The 16440-nt window shown below is 45.6% G+C and overlaps 1 protein-coding gene across 4 annotated transcripts in view; it reads left to right on the forward strand.

Annotated features, from left to right (window-relative positions):
* Positions 1-969: 969 nt before the first annotated feature.
* tcf7l1b (transcription factor 7 like 1b) overlaps positions 970-16440 on the forward strand; it is a 30650-nt gene continuing 15179 nt past the window's right edge. For 2 of the 4 annotated variants that reach the window (XM_076154248.1, XM_076154249.1), the window contains exons 1-3: positions 970-1945; positions 2078-2147; positions 2259-2386. In XM_076154248.1, coding sequence (XP_076010363.1) covers positions 1760-1945; positions 2078-2147; positions 2259-2386 — 384 coding nt within the window. In that variant the 5' untranslated portion in view covers positions 970-1759. Of the gene's footprint in view, positions 1946-2074; positions 2148-2258; positions 2387-16440 lie in introns of all 4 variants that reach the window. The other 2 variants (XM_076154246.1, XM_076154247.1) reach the window with 1 other exon arrangement.

Consider the following 16440-nt stretch of genomic DNA (forward strand, 5'->3'; position numbering starts at 1 on the left):
GCGACGGAAATTACACAGACAAAGACAATAAATAAGAGAGAGAAAACTTTGATTTGTTATGTGTGAAAAAAACACTGCATTACTCATTCATGTGCTGATGAAGTTGTACTGAATCCCCAGGTTAGCTTACAGGAAAAACAAAAGGTGCAACCACTTCTCTTGTTTTTCAACGGTGCTTGCAAAACCAGATCCCCAATCCTGTTCCTCAAATCAAAACTGCTGCCATGTATTTCACCCTAGTGAGAGACAATGAGTCAGGCCTGTCCTGTCAAGGTGGGAGGCCCGCTTTTTAAACCTGCTGCACTCAGAGCCTTTCCTCACTGTGTCATGCCTATAATGGGCCATTCTTCTCCCAGGTGCTTCAGCGCTTTGCCTCTCCCAGTGCACCGTTTTAGGGCCACATGCACAGACATACAATTTACATGGCAGTGTGTAATTATGACTTTCTCACCGGGTCGGGCCTGTCATTGTCACTGGGTAGCAGTAGCAGTGCGGTTTCTCCTGGTAGCCTCTACATTAGATCTGCTGTGGCCATGACTGTATCATTGGACACGCCGTGTTACTATGAAACATGATTACACCATCACCATTTTGCACATTTCCTTTTGTAATCAGAGCTGGTGAGTGCCATGTGTACTGAATTTGATGGAGAAGAAGAGGAAGACAATGATGATGATGACTTTTATTACTATCATTATTGGTGGTGCTGGTGTATGAATACATGAAAATAAAAGTTGTTGTAAATAAATGCAGGAATGTATCCTTTTGCACAAAAGCATTTCTCCTCTTCATTTGCTTAATGTGGCACCGCAAAGTTTTCTGAAATCGCATTAAATTGTCCCCGTTGGTGTCCCGCTGGCTGCAGTGTGTTGGTGGCTTGAGGGTTAAGAATAGCTGATCTGCATGCTGCTGAATGAAGTGTCGGTTTTCAGCGCAAACTCCTCCTCTGTGGCCGAGCTGCGCTGCGCTTTTCTTCCACTTCAACAACCCAAGTAGTTTTCAGGGCGCATTCCCCGGCAGCAATGTGGAGGGAAGGAGCGACTTCACCCAGCTGAACCATTTTTTCCTGAAACAATACTTTCCCATCTGGGTTTTAAGCCATTTTGAGCAGTTTAAGAGCTCTTTACGCGCGTTAGGGACAAACACCGAGGTGTCTGTTTAAACTTCTGTGCAGACAATCGAGTGAAAAAGTGAAGAAAAAAGCTCCCGAGCTTGATCGTCGCTTCTTTTTTTTGGGTTCCAGCCTTTTTTCTTGTTTTCTTACTCATGGATATCAGGAGATGAAACTGGACGTGATTGTTGCTGTTGTTGTTGTTTTCTTCGTGTAAACCATCGGTCCGTGTGCGTGTATTTCGTGCGGGCTCTGTAGGAGGAGAGTCCCATTCCACAGCAGCACAACAAGGAGACACACACACTCACAAGGGGCCACAAGGAAACCAAACTTTGCCAAGTTACTGCGCATCCGGCCACTGACGCCAACTTTCATAGATATTTTAATGCCAGTGTCCATGTTGTAACTTTGCGGTGCGGTGGATTATCGCAAGATTTGACCATGGAGAACGGGAACACGCCGAGAGAATGAACGCGGAGTTGTGAAAATGCACAATTTCTCGTAGTTAGTTTGTACGACTTGATTCGTTTGGGGGACTACGCTCATCTTGATAGAGAAAAAAACACAAAACGACGCGATTGTTTTTAGCGAGTGTGCGTTATTTTTCCTTCCCCTCTGTAGTGTCAGTTTTTGCTCAGACGGAAGAAAATGCCACAGTTGAACGGAGGCGGCGGGGATGATTTGGGGGCGAACGATGAAATGATTTCCTTCAAAGACGAAGGGGAACAGGAGGAAAAGATCTCCGAGAACGTCTCGGCCGAAAGGGATTTGGATGATGTGAAGTCCTCCTTGGTGAACGAGTCGGAGAACAACAGCAGCTCGTCGGACTCGGAGGTAAGAAAGACGGAGGCGCCTTGAACGCAACGCATGACAAATGTAAACATATAGAATGAATTAATAAAAGTATCTGTTCAAAGTTTCATTGGTATCTTCCCGTCCATGTGCGTGTTGTGCCCCTGTCAGCAGGCGGAGCGGCGCCCCCTAACCAGACCCGACTTAGAAAGTTATGAGAAAGCGAGGGACTACTTCAGTGAAGGTAAAGATAAACGAGCCTGTGCCAAAGTTATGTTACGCAATTGTTGCTTTTTTAAAAATGCATTTGTAACTGAGACTTCTTCTTCCTCTTCCCCCTCCATCATCCTTCCAGCACTAAGAAGGCAGCAAGATGGAGGCTTTTTCAAGAGTCCACACTACCCTGGCTACCCGTTCCTAATGATCCCAGACCTCACCAATCCGTACCTATCCAACGGTTCGCTGTCCCCGAGCGCCAGAACGGTGAGTGGATGTTTATCTTCCCTAACATTTCATCTTTGTTTCCGTTGCTCTTTCTTCCCCAAAAAACTTGTGCTCGTGCGTAAAAAGTTACTTGTGCAGTGCCACACCGCCATATTCCCTCCAAGTGGCCTCTCAAGGAGAACTAACTGCTTCTTTGTTCCTTTTTGGGGATATATCTGCCTCCACTTTCACACATATCAGTTGTTCTTTTTATTTTGGAATCATTTCGGACTGAAAACTGTCATTAACACTCTGTTATACTTATATATGTTATATACTCATACTTGCTTCACCCACACTGAGTGATTTCCCGATAAGTGAGAGTAACAAGCCGTTTCCTTGGTGTGGTTTTAAACTCCTTGTGTATTTGAGGCCATATGGCGTTTAGCGCACATTTCCGTTAGTCTACAATAACAACAATGTAATACCTTCCTTTGACACACACACGAGAGGCATTTCACTGCCATGTACATGACAGCCATGGTGGCAGTTGAGACACTTAAAACAAAATCTAGATTAGTTTGGCAGTCTTAAGACAATAAGTGTTGTTGGTGCTGACTTTTACAATTCTGTTTTTGTCATTGTTGTTGCATTGCTTCAGTGGACTGTAAATAGTCCAAATTTGTTTAATTACTGGCCAGTTTTCCATCAGTTGTCTTTCTTAAACATCAAGTGTCAAATGCGGATGAACAATAAATTAATTATGCACTGAGGCCGTGCACCAATTTTACACCTATTAACAGTGGGACAAGCGTGACTAATGCAATAACATTTAAATAAAGTTGTAATATAAAAGCACGTTAGGCTCAGGTCAAAGGGCGTGTTAGTCCCGATGGTGGTGAATAGCGAGAACAAAGGCGCAGGATTTTAGGTCACGTTTTGAACAGTGTATGGTTTGGATGGGCTAGAATACATTTTTAAAGATAAATGGGGGCTATGCAAACGTCCCCTGAAATAAGCCCTGCTGGAGTGCTGTGTTGTTCAGAGCAGGTCCATCCCCCAACCCCTTGTCCTCCTCCTCCCCCCACCCCCGTCTCCCCCCATCCAACAACGACTACTTTCGTGGGTCTGGTAGACATCTAACTGAAAAGACCCCCCCATCCTCCCCCTTTTTTTTCTGTCTCCTTTTCACTGTTCCAGGCCCACTCCCCTCGCCTCGCTGTACCTTCCATTCAATTAGAAAGGCGTTAGTTGACCATTGTTATTCTGAGCAGTCTTGATGGCTTCATTGGAGGTCCCCATTGGGGCTCATTAACTAAATGGCTACTCTTCTCACACTAGGTGATACATGCATACTGTGGAGATCCTCGATCTTCTGTCTTTTTGGCTGGGTTTTTGCCGGAATAATAAATGTCAAGAGCTACACATTGTGGAATATAAATGCATCCTATGCAGTGAGTTGTTATTTACTGCTACGGCAATTTACCTGAAGGGGTTTTGCAGGAAACGGTGACAGATGTTTTCGGTATCATTCATGGAACGGCCTTAATAGACTGAAGTAATTGACAGAAAATGTTCGCAGTCCATTATCTGGTCTCACTGCTTTGTTTTGTCTTTGTGCCTCGTGGAGCAGCCTGCTAGGAAAAGTCTCCCACTTCCGTTGCGTTTGTATCCAGGAAAACAAAGTTGGAAAATCAAAACGGATGCTCTTGTTGCTCGAGGCAGAGTCACTTGTAATTAGTAGACGATGTAAAAACGTTGGGGTGAAATCCTCCATATTGTAGTGGGGGAGAAGAATAAGGTCAATGGGGCAAACAGAGCTGACAGTGTCAATCTTCGCCGAGGTTGAAAACAAGCAGGCTAACAATGGCTGGCATACTTAGGACACATACCAAGCAAGACATCTTAAGCCGTTGGTGTGGTTTCCATATTGCACATACAGACAGACACTCATTGCACATGGATTAGAGTGAATGACTGCACTAAATTTGGGATGTTGGGCATTTCTAGACTTGCCCACTCGGTGTTTTCACCGTTTTGGATGCATTTTGATTCTGTCATGTTGTCACGCCTGATATTTAACAACCGCATGCGCCGACATTTGTTATATTTACTACGCCTGGTCATCTGTGAAATATGCTGTTTTGTTAGAGACCCTGCATTTGTGTTGGTTCCCTCTCATCCTGAAATACCAGGATACCCACAAACAGTATAATATTATGTCTGGAAAGCCCTATTGGGTTTGTCAGATTTGCTTTTTAAGTGTGTTGTGGTGCGGTGTGTGTGTGTGTGTGTGTGTGTGGTCTGCAGGGCCCTGGGTGAAAAACAAAAAAAGTTGTGTCTCTCAAACAGGTCATCTGATTACCAGCAAGAAACAAACCTCGCTGCTTTCATGACCAGCTGGGGAGATGTGAGATGTATATGCAAATGTTTTTCGCAAACCGTGCGTCGATAAAATAGCGCGTTAACGTGTGTGTGAGGTATCAGTTTCAATAATTACGTGTAATTCCACACTCATGCTCATTATTAACATTTATTTTCCTTTACCGTCCATACAAAGCACGCATAGGGAATAACGGGTAGTTTGTTCAGCAGAGCGTTTTTTTCTTCCTGCCTGATTTTACGATGTGCTGCTTTGCTGCTTTATGAATGATATGAGGCTCAGCTTTTCAAATTTGGATGTGGCAACCCTATCATGAGCAATGAGAGACAGGCCTACATGGGATCAGCACCAAGTTCCCCGGAGGGGCGAGCATAACTGATTTAAAGCTGCTCTGAGCTGACATTCCCCTGTAATCCGCAGAGAGCTGAGGAGGAGGTTTTATGTTTGGAGAGATGTTCCACCAGACTTTTCCCCCCTAATGTGGGGAGGAGGGTCCAAAAAAATACACACACAGAAAAAGGTTTCGCCTCTGAGATTAGGTCGACAAGTCCAGCTCATTGTTTTTTTGCCATTGTGTCAGTTGATTGATGCAATTTCACAGCTTTGTTCCTACAGTATAGTGACAGACTAGTGTGAGATTTAATTGGTGAGCACACACACACACACACACACACACACACACACACACACACACGCTGCTTGACGCCATCACCATCAGCTTCATCAGCAGTTGAGATAACTCTGCCAGTGCATCATCGTCGCCACGAAAGAGTGAAATGCCTCTTATGTGTGAGAGGTGGCGAGTAAGCGAGAGCGAGGTTAGCCACTCAAATATATCTTCATCAAATACACAGTGGGACACTCAAAACTCCACTGCACGATTGTTGAATAGAAAATTGTTTGAGATTGGCCCATGAATAGGGAGCTTGTATAAGTCTGAACATGTCAGTAGCAACAATTGCATGCCTCTCTGACTTCTCTTTGCCATTCTTTCTGCTGCTTTTGGTGCTTAAAAATGTGCAGACAAAGAAAAGTCAACATTGCCATTGTGCCGTGGTATAAAAGGGCCTCTCCCTGCATAAGCAAATGCTGTTTGTGTGCGTGGAGGTGTCTTTTCATCATATTGCTCACTTGGCTTTTCACTCACCTTCGTGTGTCTCTCTCTCTCTGTGTGCGTGTGTGTGTATGTGCGCTCATGCATCCATGCGTGCTGTGTGTGTGTAAGTAAGTCAGCGAGGTTTGGTTGGCAGAGGGGGTGGGCGGGGGAGGGGGGGGGGGGGGGGGGGGTTCAGGTGAGTTTCTGTGGATACTTTGCAACAGAGGGAACAGTGTGCAGCGCTCACATTCTGACAACCCCTCAGTGTTGTATTCCGCCGCTGAAAGTAATCTTAACGTTGGCTCGCAAATATTTTTTTAACCAAGCGCTGAGTAAACACGCCGAACATTTTTGACTCGGCTTATAGTTTTTAGAAGATGTTTTTTTTTCTTCAAAGGCAAACACATCGACATCAATTTAGTGGCACTATTCAATAATGTTTTGGGTTTAAAAAAGAAAAAGAAAAAAAGAGTCTGGGAAACGCCTCGGCTGCTGCTGTCTGAGTGGAAACGCTCGGTGCAAAGTGCAGAGGAATCAAGTTCAATTCAGCTGATTTTTCTTTTGTTTCTCACTTCCATGAGAGGAACATTTGATTGATGTTGCGCTAAAATAGATATGTGTTTCAATAATTGTGCGCCTCTGCATTTATGGCTGTATCACATAGTGCAGGTGTAATTAGTGCAGTCAAACCAAAGCGGTTTAAAGTGTAATTATGTTGCTATAATAAGCCAGGGTTATAATGTTTACATACCTTAGCACATATAAATCTCAACCAACAAAACAGGAAAGTGTACCTTTATGTCCCCGTGTGTTTTATTTAGACTATATAATCTTCGTCCTAATCGTCCCCTCCAACATAAACATCTCACCCGCACTGGCAAAAGGTGGCTGTGTGGATCTGTGTGAAATAGTGTCAGTCCTGGTGTGTATCCATCCCGCTTCTGGTCCCCCGCGGAAAAGCGAGAGCTGGCGTCTTCCTCCCTCGCACTGCCCGGCGCCCGCTTGTTCACTACCTAGCCGCTCCGCCCGCCTGCCCGCTTGACATTAGAAATTCTGTTTATAGCGCTCGCTGGCTTCTCCAGCGCCGGGGCCCATCAGGAGCATCTCAGCACCCTTTGAGGAGGAGGATAACCAACATCTCCCCTCTCTCCAGACTCCCCATGTTCAGCGACATCAATGAGTCCCTTTGATGTGCCAAAAGATGAATATGTGTGCAAATGTGTTTTTATCAATTTATGTGTTTTTCTTATTTGCTATGTTTGGACAGGGCTCCAGCGCCGTTTTTTTGGGGGTTTGATCCATTTGTTTCCCCTGTGAACATTTGGGCAGCTAAAAAGCGACACCAGAATACATAGTTTTAATGATCAGATGAAGATAGTTTGTAGATCAGGTCAGTTCCATCCCACTAGATCCTGCCTTGTAGCTGTGTATGTATTGGACGTCTCTTTTCCTGCCTGACTGTCCTGTCGGGGGAGCGTAGATTGTAGTTGTAGTTGTTCCTCGGCGGCGTAAAAATCAGCGTTACCCAAAGATTTCAGTCTCTACGCAGCTGTTAATTATCAACCCAGAAACAGAGTTCTTGGCGATGTGAGTGTGGGTGGAGGAGACCTGGCGTATCGTGTGTCATGTGTAGACCAGCTTAGTTGCGTCTGCGCTGTGGTTTTTTTACTCGAGGAGTCTTGCAGTGAAGGTGGGAGGCCCCTGGATTTATCAGGTCCGACGTAATCAGCCTCACTCCCAGGTGGTCACACACACTTTGAGCAATTCGATAGACGATGGGTCGTCAAGTGGTAGATAACAAATAGATGATAGTTCAGTCATGGAGGCATAATCCCATCTTCTACTGCGGGAGGATTTCCTGTATGCTCACAAACTTTAGCTGTTCAGAAAAAACGTGATTAAATGATTATTCTAAAATCAAAATAACCTTTAGTTACTCATTGTTTTAACGAATTGTTGACAATAGGTGGACAACAGTGAAGTGTTAAGAAGCACAAATGGTACGTGGCCCTTGCGGGGTGATAACACCTACTGTTTAGACGACGTAAAGTAATGTTTTCCCTCCATAATTGTACCTTAAACGCCTCACTCCACGCTAATAAAACGTGATTGTGCAGCAGGAAAGAAAAGGGAAAAGCTCTAAACAGGGTTTCATCAGTCTGGTATTCCAAGCAGCTGTTTTCACTTTAAGCACTGCAGGCAGCGGGAGAGAGAGAGGGAGCAGGGAAGAGGAGAGATTGTTGATGAGATGTGGTGGTGGGAGAATAAACTGGGGCAGATATGGGTCCTCCTATTCCTTTGCCTGTTATCCTGAGGTGGGCCAACTTCCAGACCTTGAGGCTCTCACTTATCTGAGGGATTCTGTCTCCCACAGAGCGCAGCTTCTCCGCCGTAGATCACGATGCGCCGCCATTCCTTCACAGTCGTGGTCCAATCACCAAACGGCAGGAGGCTATCAGACGCCGCACGTGTAGCCAAGATTTGTATCAGGGCTTCGCTTAAGTTCGCAGGGGGAGCGTATGGATGATCTCTGTGTTTGTTAAAGGCCATGTCATACGTGTGCAGTGTCAGGGAGGCTGTAATGGACATACTAAATAAAGAACTGGGTGGATATCAGTTCAGGATGAGGTTAGTTGACAGCAGGCAGAGCAGCTGTTCTTCTTGTTGAAGTTATAAATCAGTTTGGCTGCTTCCCACAGAGTTTGTCCCTGTAATGATGGAACGTTGGACGGCTGGTGCAGCTCTTGTCCCTTGACGGATGCATGTCAAGCCAAGACGCTGCACCTGCACACATGTGGGACCCACAGCAGACCTTAACCGCTTCATTATGGCGTGGAGTGGTTTTTACTGGTACTCAAAGTACCACACTTTTTTTTCTCTTTTATGTCTTATATCCAGGGATATGTTTTTGTTGTCATTCTCGCTCCCTGAATGTGAAAGGTGTGTTGTTGCTAGGCAACCCATGAGCAGCCGTCCATCACCTACAGTGTGTGCTATGAGCTACACGTGTCAGCGGTCAACAGAGGCGAGGGTTTGTTTGATCACAGTTGGGGTTTAATCAGCTCCTCAATAAGCAGGTCAGGTGGAGCGCACAGGAGGATTTGAATCTAGTTACAAGTACAGTCAATTCATACATTGCAGTATGAAGTTGCAGTGACACCTATGTGTTGAAGTTTAGTCTTCAGGTTTGTTTTTGTTTTCCCAAGTTTAGAATGGAATGGATTTAAAAATGTTTTATTGGAATAAACCAAGTGAAGGTCAAAGGTTCGAAAGCATGATGGCGGATTCTGTCTTGTTATCACATGACACTGAACATTCCATTTTCAGCAAAAATATCAATTTCCTGTAAGATGGGCCTTGTCACTGAGCCTAGCTGTTGAATTATGATCATAGCTTCAACTTTGCGTGCCCTTTGCTTCCCGCACTTACTCTAATAAACCAATTGAACTTGTTAAGGAGTCACAATGTTCTGCACAGCATCAAATCTGATTAAAGCCCAGCAAAGCCACAAGTCATCTCAAATGTGAAAGCCTCCTTATCTTCTGCTAGACTTGTGGATCCCGTTAGAATAAATAGCAGCGGCGGCACAAACCTCTTGACGAGCTGATGTTTTTACATCAGCCCGCCACAGAATGTCTCTTTCCTGTCCATATTTAGCCCATTTCAATTACAGCTTTAATGTCCTTGATTAGTTATGAGTAGTGGTTGTGGACTCGGACACTCTCTGGGGTTTGTGGATTTCCCCTGTTGACTGCCTCAGATGTCAGTTATCCCTTTGATTTGGAAAGAAAAAGTTTTCAAAAGTGTTTTCTCTTTCTGTTATATCATCAAAATGTGCCTCAGTTATACATTTGGCTGCATTATTCACATCATCGACGCGGCATGTTTTGCATTTACACATGAGATGGATCTTGTCTGGCGTTGACTGATGGACGTAGGAGGGTTGGATGGCAGCTCCACACCTCCGCTGACATAATCCCTCATCCATTTACATGGCGAGATACCAAATCCCTACAAATGTGACTGACTTATTTGCTTCAAATTTAGAGTAGCTACATTAGAAAAAAAAAAAGATCTAATCAGCCCTATATGACATGGAGTAGGCCACGGAGCCCTTTTGTTTGATTTGTACACGGGTTGGAGGGGCTGGCTATTGGAAATCCCTGAAGCAGGCTTTAGGGGCAGGTCTGATTCTCGTGTGAAATGGGAAGGCTCTATAGCTCTCGGCTGACTTGACTGGGGCTGTATGGGTGTGTTGGCAGGGGGAGCGCCGGTCATGAATAGGGTCTTTGACTACCTCAGACTTGCCCTGAAAGGCAGGACAAAGACCCTAGGGCAACGGCTTAGAGCCTCACAGCTGAGCTACAGAATGCTTGGCCCAGTCTTCCTCCCTTCTTGCCTGATTTAAATACTACAGTGGCTTTCAGCATTCTGGCGACGGAGGCTCACATTCACCAGAGCACATTTTACCATCCACTTTTTGTTGTTGTTGCGCTGTTGGTGTTTACAATATACTAATGCCCGGCCTGTTTACGTAACGGCGTTCAAAATCCACAAAATGCTGGTGGAAATGCCCCAGAGAGACCCTTAAGGCCAGACTAAACATTAGATCATCTTGATATAGGCACATGTCTGTAGCCGTGGCGATCCTTACGTCTCGTCTTCTTCCACTCTCTTGGCAAGTAACGGAGTTTAAATTCAAGTCTCCACCCCCTAATTGGTAGAGTTGCATGATTATTTCTGACAGATCTGTGTGACACTCTGGAGTTTTGCAGAGCAGAAAGAAAAAGCCATAAATCTTTTCTGCAGAGTTAATGGGGTTATTTGAGTCCTGTCCAGACACTCTCTCCCCAAAGAGTGTCTAGTTTCAGATGTCACTCAGAGCTTTGTTTGCCCCCCAGGGTGAAGGGTTAGAGGTCAAGGTTCAGGGCCAGTTGGCTGAGTGGCCACAAAAGCCCAGGCTTCCCCTCAGCACATCCGATCCCTTCTTCCACGCCAGCCTGCAGCGACAATGAAGGGATCAATTTGCAACACTTGTGTTTTCTTATTATACCGGCCGATCTGAAATTCATTTTTTTTAAAAACGTATGTCCGGAATGTGATTAGAAGGGATAAGCCGGGAAGGGTGTAACATTGGACTTAGATGATGTGTGTGTGTGTAAAACTGGAAAATCTGTGTGATTGTTCCGTTTCAGATTCAGTCTCAGTGCATTGTTGCTGTCCGGTCTCTGTGTTAGGACCATTATCGCCACAGAGCCTTGCAAACTTTCCTTTAATTTGTGTTATCCACATGATGTGGGAAGTTGGTATTTTCCTGAGGTTTCTGCAGAGACATTCTTATTCTGACTGTTTGCGCGTTGACAATTCCAAAAATTCCTCCTCAGCAGAATCTCACAGTCGCCCGTATAAAAGTTCTCTGTTTCTTTGTTCCCAACACCTCCAAAAGTTTTGCAAGCGCCACAGCCTCACCAGCCCACCAACCCCCACCCGCACAATCCCGACTTCTCTCTGCTCCACCAACACCCAAACATGTCTTCCAGCCAGGTTTATTATGCCGTTTCACGCAGACCAAAATTGCAGCTGCATGGAGAACAATCTGGAGCACATTAGCTCAGGCGCTGTGATTTATAAATTGTTTCTCAGGCCATAAATCCCTGCTGTAATTGTGCGCAAGCTCTCCTCGCTTTCCCCCCGGTCACTCCCCCCCTTCATTCTCTCCCTCCCTCTCTCTCTCTCTCTCTCTCCCTCTCTCTCTCTCAGAGCAGCTTACAGTTCTTGGGTCATCACTAATTGTTTGCAGAAGTGTGTGCAGTTTGGGGATTGAATAGAAGTTTGTTGCGTTTGTGGCGCAGATCCGCTCGCCGTGAAAGCTAAACGTTTCTGCTTTTATGCAGTCCGTAGATGTATTTACTGTAAATGCACCGCACGGCAGACGTTAAAGTCTAAAATGGAATAGACGCGAGCGTTTTGTGTGCTGTGGTTCGTGCTCGGCATTCCTGAATACGGCGTAATTGTAAGGGGGGCCTCTCCTAAACTCCGTCCCTGGGAATCTGATATTTACAGCAGCCCCTGATCATAATCACCTCGCTGTTCTCATTAGATTGTATTAAACTGAAAGATAGCAGCAGCTGTATATTGTTTCCACGTCAAGCTTTGACGTTACGGTCGTGGTTTTAGTGCAAAGACATTTTTGCACGCTTTGGAAAGCTAGTGCAAACGTCTTACGCAACAAGAAGAGATGAAGGGAAACCATTGTAAATATCAGAAATATACTTTAAAACCTTAAGATAAGCATTTAAGACACATTTTATATTAAACAAATTCTAAAAATCCAGACTTTTGCAGCAAAGTATTGTATTGATCGACGAAACTGGACTTAGTTGCACACTGACACGAGTTTAATCCGCTGTTTTGCTTCCGAGGGACGAGCTGAACCACAGGCTGTGTCTGACCTCGAAAACCTTAAAGCTTTACGAGAAAACTGTAAACATTTTTGAGCATGCACGGCAGCCGCGGATGTGAATTGAATTTACAGCCAAACGTAGATCACTCTCACATAATTTAGCGCTGCGTATCGGCGTGCACAGCGTGATGAAACCCAAGCCGGCTCATTTTGTGGGAATGACTTTTACAAATGGTTCAGGTATAAAAATGCTTTGGCTCCACTCCAACGTCTTTCTCCATTCCAACGACAATACGCATAACTAATCCTGGGGAATGTCACGGTCGTAGTCCAGCGAATCAGACATGACGGTAGGAGTTTGGAGCCACTTTAAGATGATGCGGTAATTCCGTAACATTGTGTGTAACAACGTGAGCTTCACTGTCTCCCTCCACTAATTCTGTATTTACTTTGGCTTTAAGTTGATTTCAACATTTTTTTGGTTATTTTCAAGTTTCCAATTTCTTGTCATCTCTCTTAAAGTGCTTGAAATGTTCCCAAATGTTCCCAAAGTTGAATTTTATGACTTCAGCAGACAGTTATGCTGCACAGAGCGATATAGAATGAGCGCTGCAGAGTGCCGCATACTTGTGGCATGTGAATGTGTCCATGTATTTGAGTACGGGAGGGCTTGAGGGCAGCCGGCGGCAGAGGTGGTGGCGGCGGCGGCGAGGAGGAGGAGGAGGAGGAGGAGTGTGAGGAGACTTGAGAGTGGAGCGAGTGGGGTTAGCAGTGGGTTGATAGGGATGTCAGGTAGTAAAACTGAGATGAGGCAGGGCCCAGACTGCCGAGCCTGGAGATTTGTGCCTGCACTTTCGGAAAGCAAACACACACACACACACAGCTGCCTGCAGATGCCTCCTGTGTGTGTGTGTGTGTGTGTGTAAGGGGGGAGGGGCTGTGCTCAGGACATGGGGGTGGGGGCGTGGAGTTGGGTGGTGGTGAGGGGGGGTACTTGCAGAGTGAACACAATCAGCCCTCTGTTTTCATAAGACTTGTGGTATGTGAGAGCAGAAACAAATGTGTTTAATTTAGCCTCTCTCTCTTTTCTGTCTCTCTCTCTCTCTCTCTCTCTCTCTCTCTCTCTCTCTCTCTCTCTCTCTCCTCTACACCCACTTATGCCCACCTCGGTTCTTTTTTTCCCTTCACGCTGACTTTTCTCCCCGTCGCGATGCTCCGTTTCGCCTCTCCTGCCTGTGTCAGCCGCTTCTTTTAAGAAGTTAAAGGAAGAGCAGAAAGAAAACGACCCAGAAATAAAGAATCGCCCACTGTGCTGTCAAAAAAACAAGAACTTTTTAGCAGACACACTCAAAGTTACTTCTTGGGGCGTGGGGGTAAATATTTATACGCAACGCCTGGAAAGCGAAGAAAAAAAACATTATTTTTAAGATTTCGCCAGGATTTTGAAATGATTGCTGCGCTGTGGTATTCGCCCTGTTGAGTGTGAGGGGGCATGTTGGACTTATTATTGCCTCCTAACTGCCTTGGCCCCAAAGCCTGCATTATATTGGTAACCCATGCTGTCTCCAGTCAATTTGTGTTTGGTCATAAATGAAAAACTCAGGTCTCACTTGTGTGTCACTGGCGTCGATTTTGGACGCGCACATTACACACCTACGCACACACACACACACACACGCTGCACTTTCTAAGTCGAGCTTTACTGTAAACATCCAGCCAACCACCGCTAACCACCTCGTGTTCTGGAGTTAATTATACAGAGGTTTACGGCTGTGAATGTCAATGAAATGAGGCTACTCCCCTCACTATAAAAAAAAAAAAAAAGTTGTGTTCCTGTGCAAACTGGACAAACAAATCCACAGGAAATGGAAAAAGGACGACATCGCTGACATCGGGGGTGTAGCTCGTCTTGACATTCGATCACGTTGACATTAAGGGAAGTCGCCTTTGACAATCGAATGCGGCTCTCCCAGGTACGGGAAACCACATAACTGACTTCACGTAATTGACTGGAATAGCTTTGCACCCTCCTCTCTGCCTTTATGAGACGACCTCGCTCTCACCAGATGCGTAATTATTTTCTTGTGTGTCTAATTATACAGTGAGTTTTATACGGCCCGCTGTTGTGCTCTGTAACACAATTACTCACTTATTCCCTAAGTTTAACCCTGGCCAGGCTAAAGACCTTTTCCTTTAACATCTGATTGAAATTACCCTGAAAGTCAATGAGACAAGAGTGAGAACAATGGGGACGTTCGTTTACAGTCTCATATTAGTCGTGACTCAAACTCTGCATACAGGAAGCAATAACTCAGGATCACGTCGGGCAAAAGGAGAAAAAAATAAACCCCCTGAAACAAATAATTGCCTGAGTTGCAAAAATGCAACACTCACTGCTGAAGCCGCAACTCTTCACTGGGGCAGAATGTTAAAGAGGCTTTATCTTAGCCTTGTCTCCTCTTAATGCAGTTTTATTACTGAAACAGCAGTAAATTCACTCCCCAGACTAAAAAACGCACTTTTGCGCGGCCGGCTCGTCCTTCAGAATATGCATGAGGCAGTCATGTGGCACCAAGCTCATTGAGTTGTCGGCAGAGGAATTTCGGGTGCGGTGCTAATATGTTGATCATTACAATACGTGGTCGCTGAGCACAAGACGGACACTAACGCAGATAACAGTATTGTCATATAATACACCTTTTTTCCTGCCGCGCTTAATCAGGATGTGTGACACGTCGGCACGGACGGAGTGGACAGTCAGCGGCAGAGAATCTTGGAAAAACCTGGCGGCCGTGTTGTCAGGACCTCCCTCGCGCTGCGCGCCCCTCTCCACTCTGTGCGCTAATAGTTCTTTTGTGTACAAGAGCATGTTAAGAGGCCAATGAGCCTGGCCTTAATAGGCCGTGTTACCATAGAGACCGCAGCACTCTGGATGTCTGACCTTTGACCCAGTTTTTTTCGCCGCCTGTGAATAAGAGTGCAGGGCGACCAACCGGGTCACAATAGAGGCCCAGCGAAGTGAGGGAGTGCCCCTGTCATAGTCACTTAACTTCATTCCTCTGTGGACTAATGGACACTTCAAATGTGGTAGCTATTAGCAGCGTGCTAGCATCGCACAGGCCTCGCAGGGTTAACTTCATATCAAGCCCAAGACTTGATTCCGTGTCAGGACAGTTAAAGGAGCTCGGTGGTTACGATTGCTTTATGAGCGGCAATGTTGACAGGATCTGCTGTTAAATATCCTCCTAATCTCCCTTTATGATCATTGACTTTAATGATACCACCGGCAGACAAAGCGGATCTCAGCCATCAGGCACACGGAGCCATTATGAATAATAATATAGGAACGTAGTAAAGACTCCTCTCAGCTGAAATGCAAGGCAAATATTTGTTCTTGTCTCTTCCCTGTGCCATCCTCCTTCCCTTTGATTGATAACTTCCTCCCTCTGTAATCTCTGTACCTCACAGTCGGCCTGGATTACAGCACACGGCCTCCATTCAGGAAAATTTGCTGTGGTCCTAACAGCTCAATGTGGCTCTGACCAGCTGAGCTGTTTGTCGTTTCCCCATCAATTACACACTAATTAGCACAATGGCCGCGGAGGTTTGCTTAAGAATTGTCAGTGTAATTGCCTCTAATGCCGGCAAACAATCAGGTTGAATGCAAACTCGGAGGCGAGGCGGGGGCAACATATTACATTGTCTCGGCCCCTGAAAGCTTTAATTGTGTTTCATGCATAGATCAAGTTGAGGTGTCAATGGCCCGGCATGAGCAGGTGATATCAGCGCAGCAAACCCAGGGAGGGGCCGTTGTGTTGCTGTTTGACGAGGCCATTGTCTGAAGCCGCTGTTCATATGGGCAGGGGAGGGTAATTAACACCTCAGCCAAACAGCAAGCTGTGTGGCCCATTTGTTTTCTGTTGGGGGGTAAAAGAAAACAATGGGGAGGGGCTCTCCACACAGTAGGTGATTGACATTATCTGCCGGAGCAATCCATGCAGGCATTCCTGCCGCACAGCCATTCAGCACAAGCCGCCTGAAGAGATTTCACAAGCTCTCCCATAGGCCTCGTCTGAGCCGCTGCTTTGTTTGCTCTTTTATTTGCTGTGTGACTTTGTCTGAATTTGCTCTTTAATTGTTTGACAGACACATTTCAGCACGACCTGTGTGTTTGTTTCCTTAAGCACTTGCAATCAGAGTGTATGCAAATGCCTTGTTTACGTATGATAATC

The sequence above is a fragment of the Genypterus blacodes genome, unplaced genomic scaffold (assembly GCF_046128005.1).
Source record: "Genypterus blacodes isolate CSIRO-AG114 ecotype Tasmania unplaced genomic scaffold, CSIRO-AGI_Gbla_v1 ptg000061l_1, whole genome shotgun sequence".
NCBI lineage: Eukaryota > Metazoa > Chordata > Actinopteri > Ophidiiformes > Ophidiidae > Genypterus > Genypterus blacodes.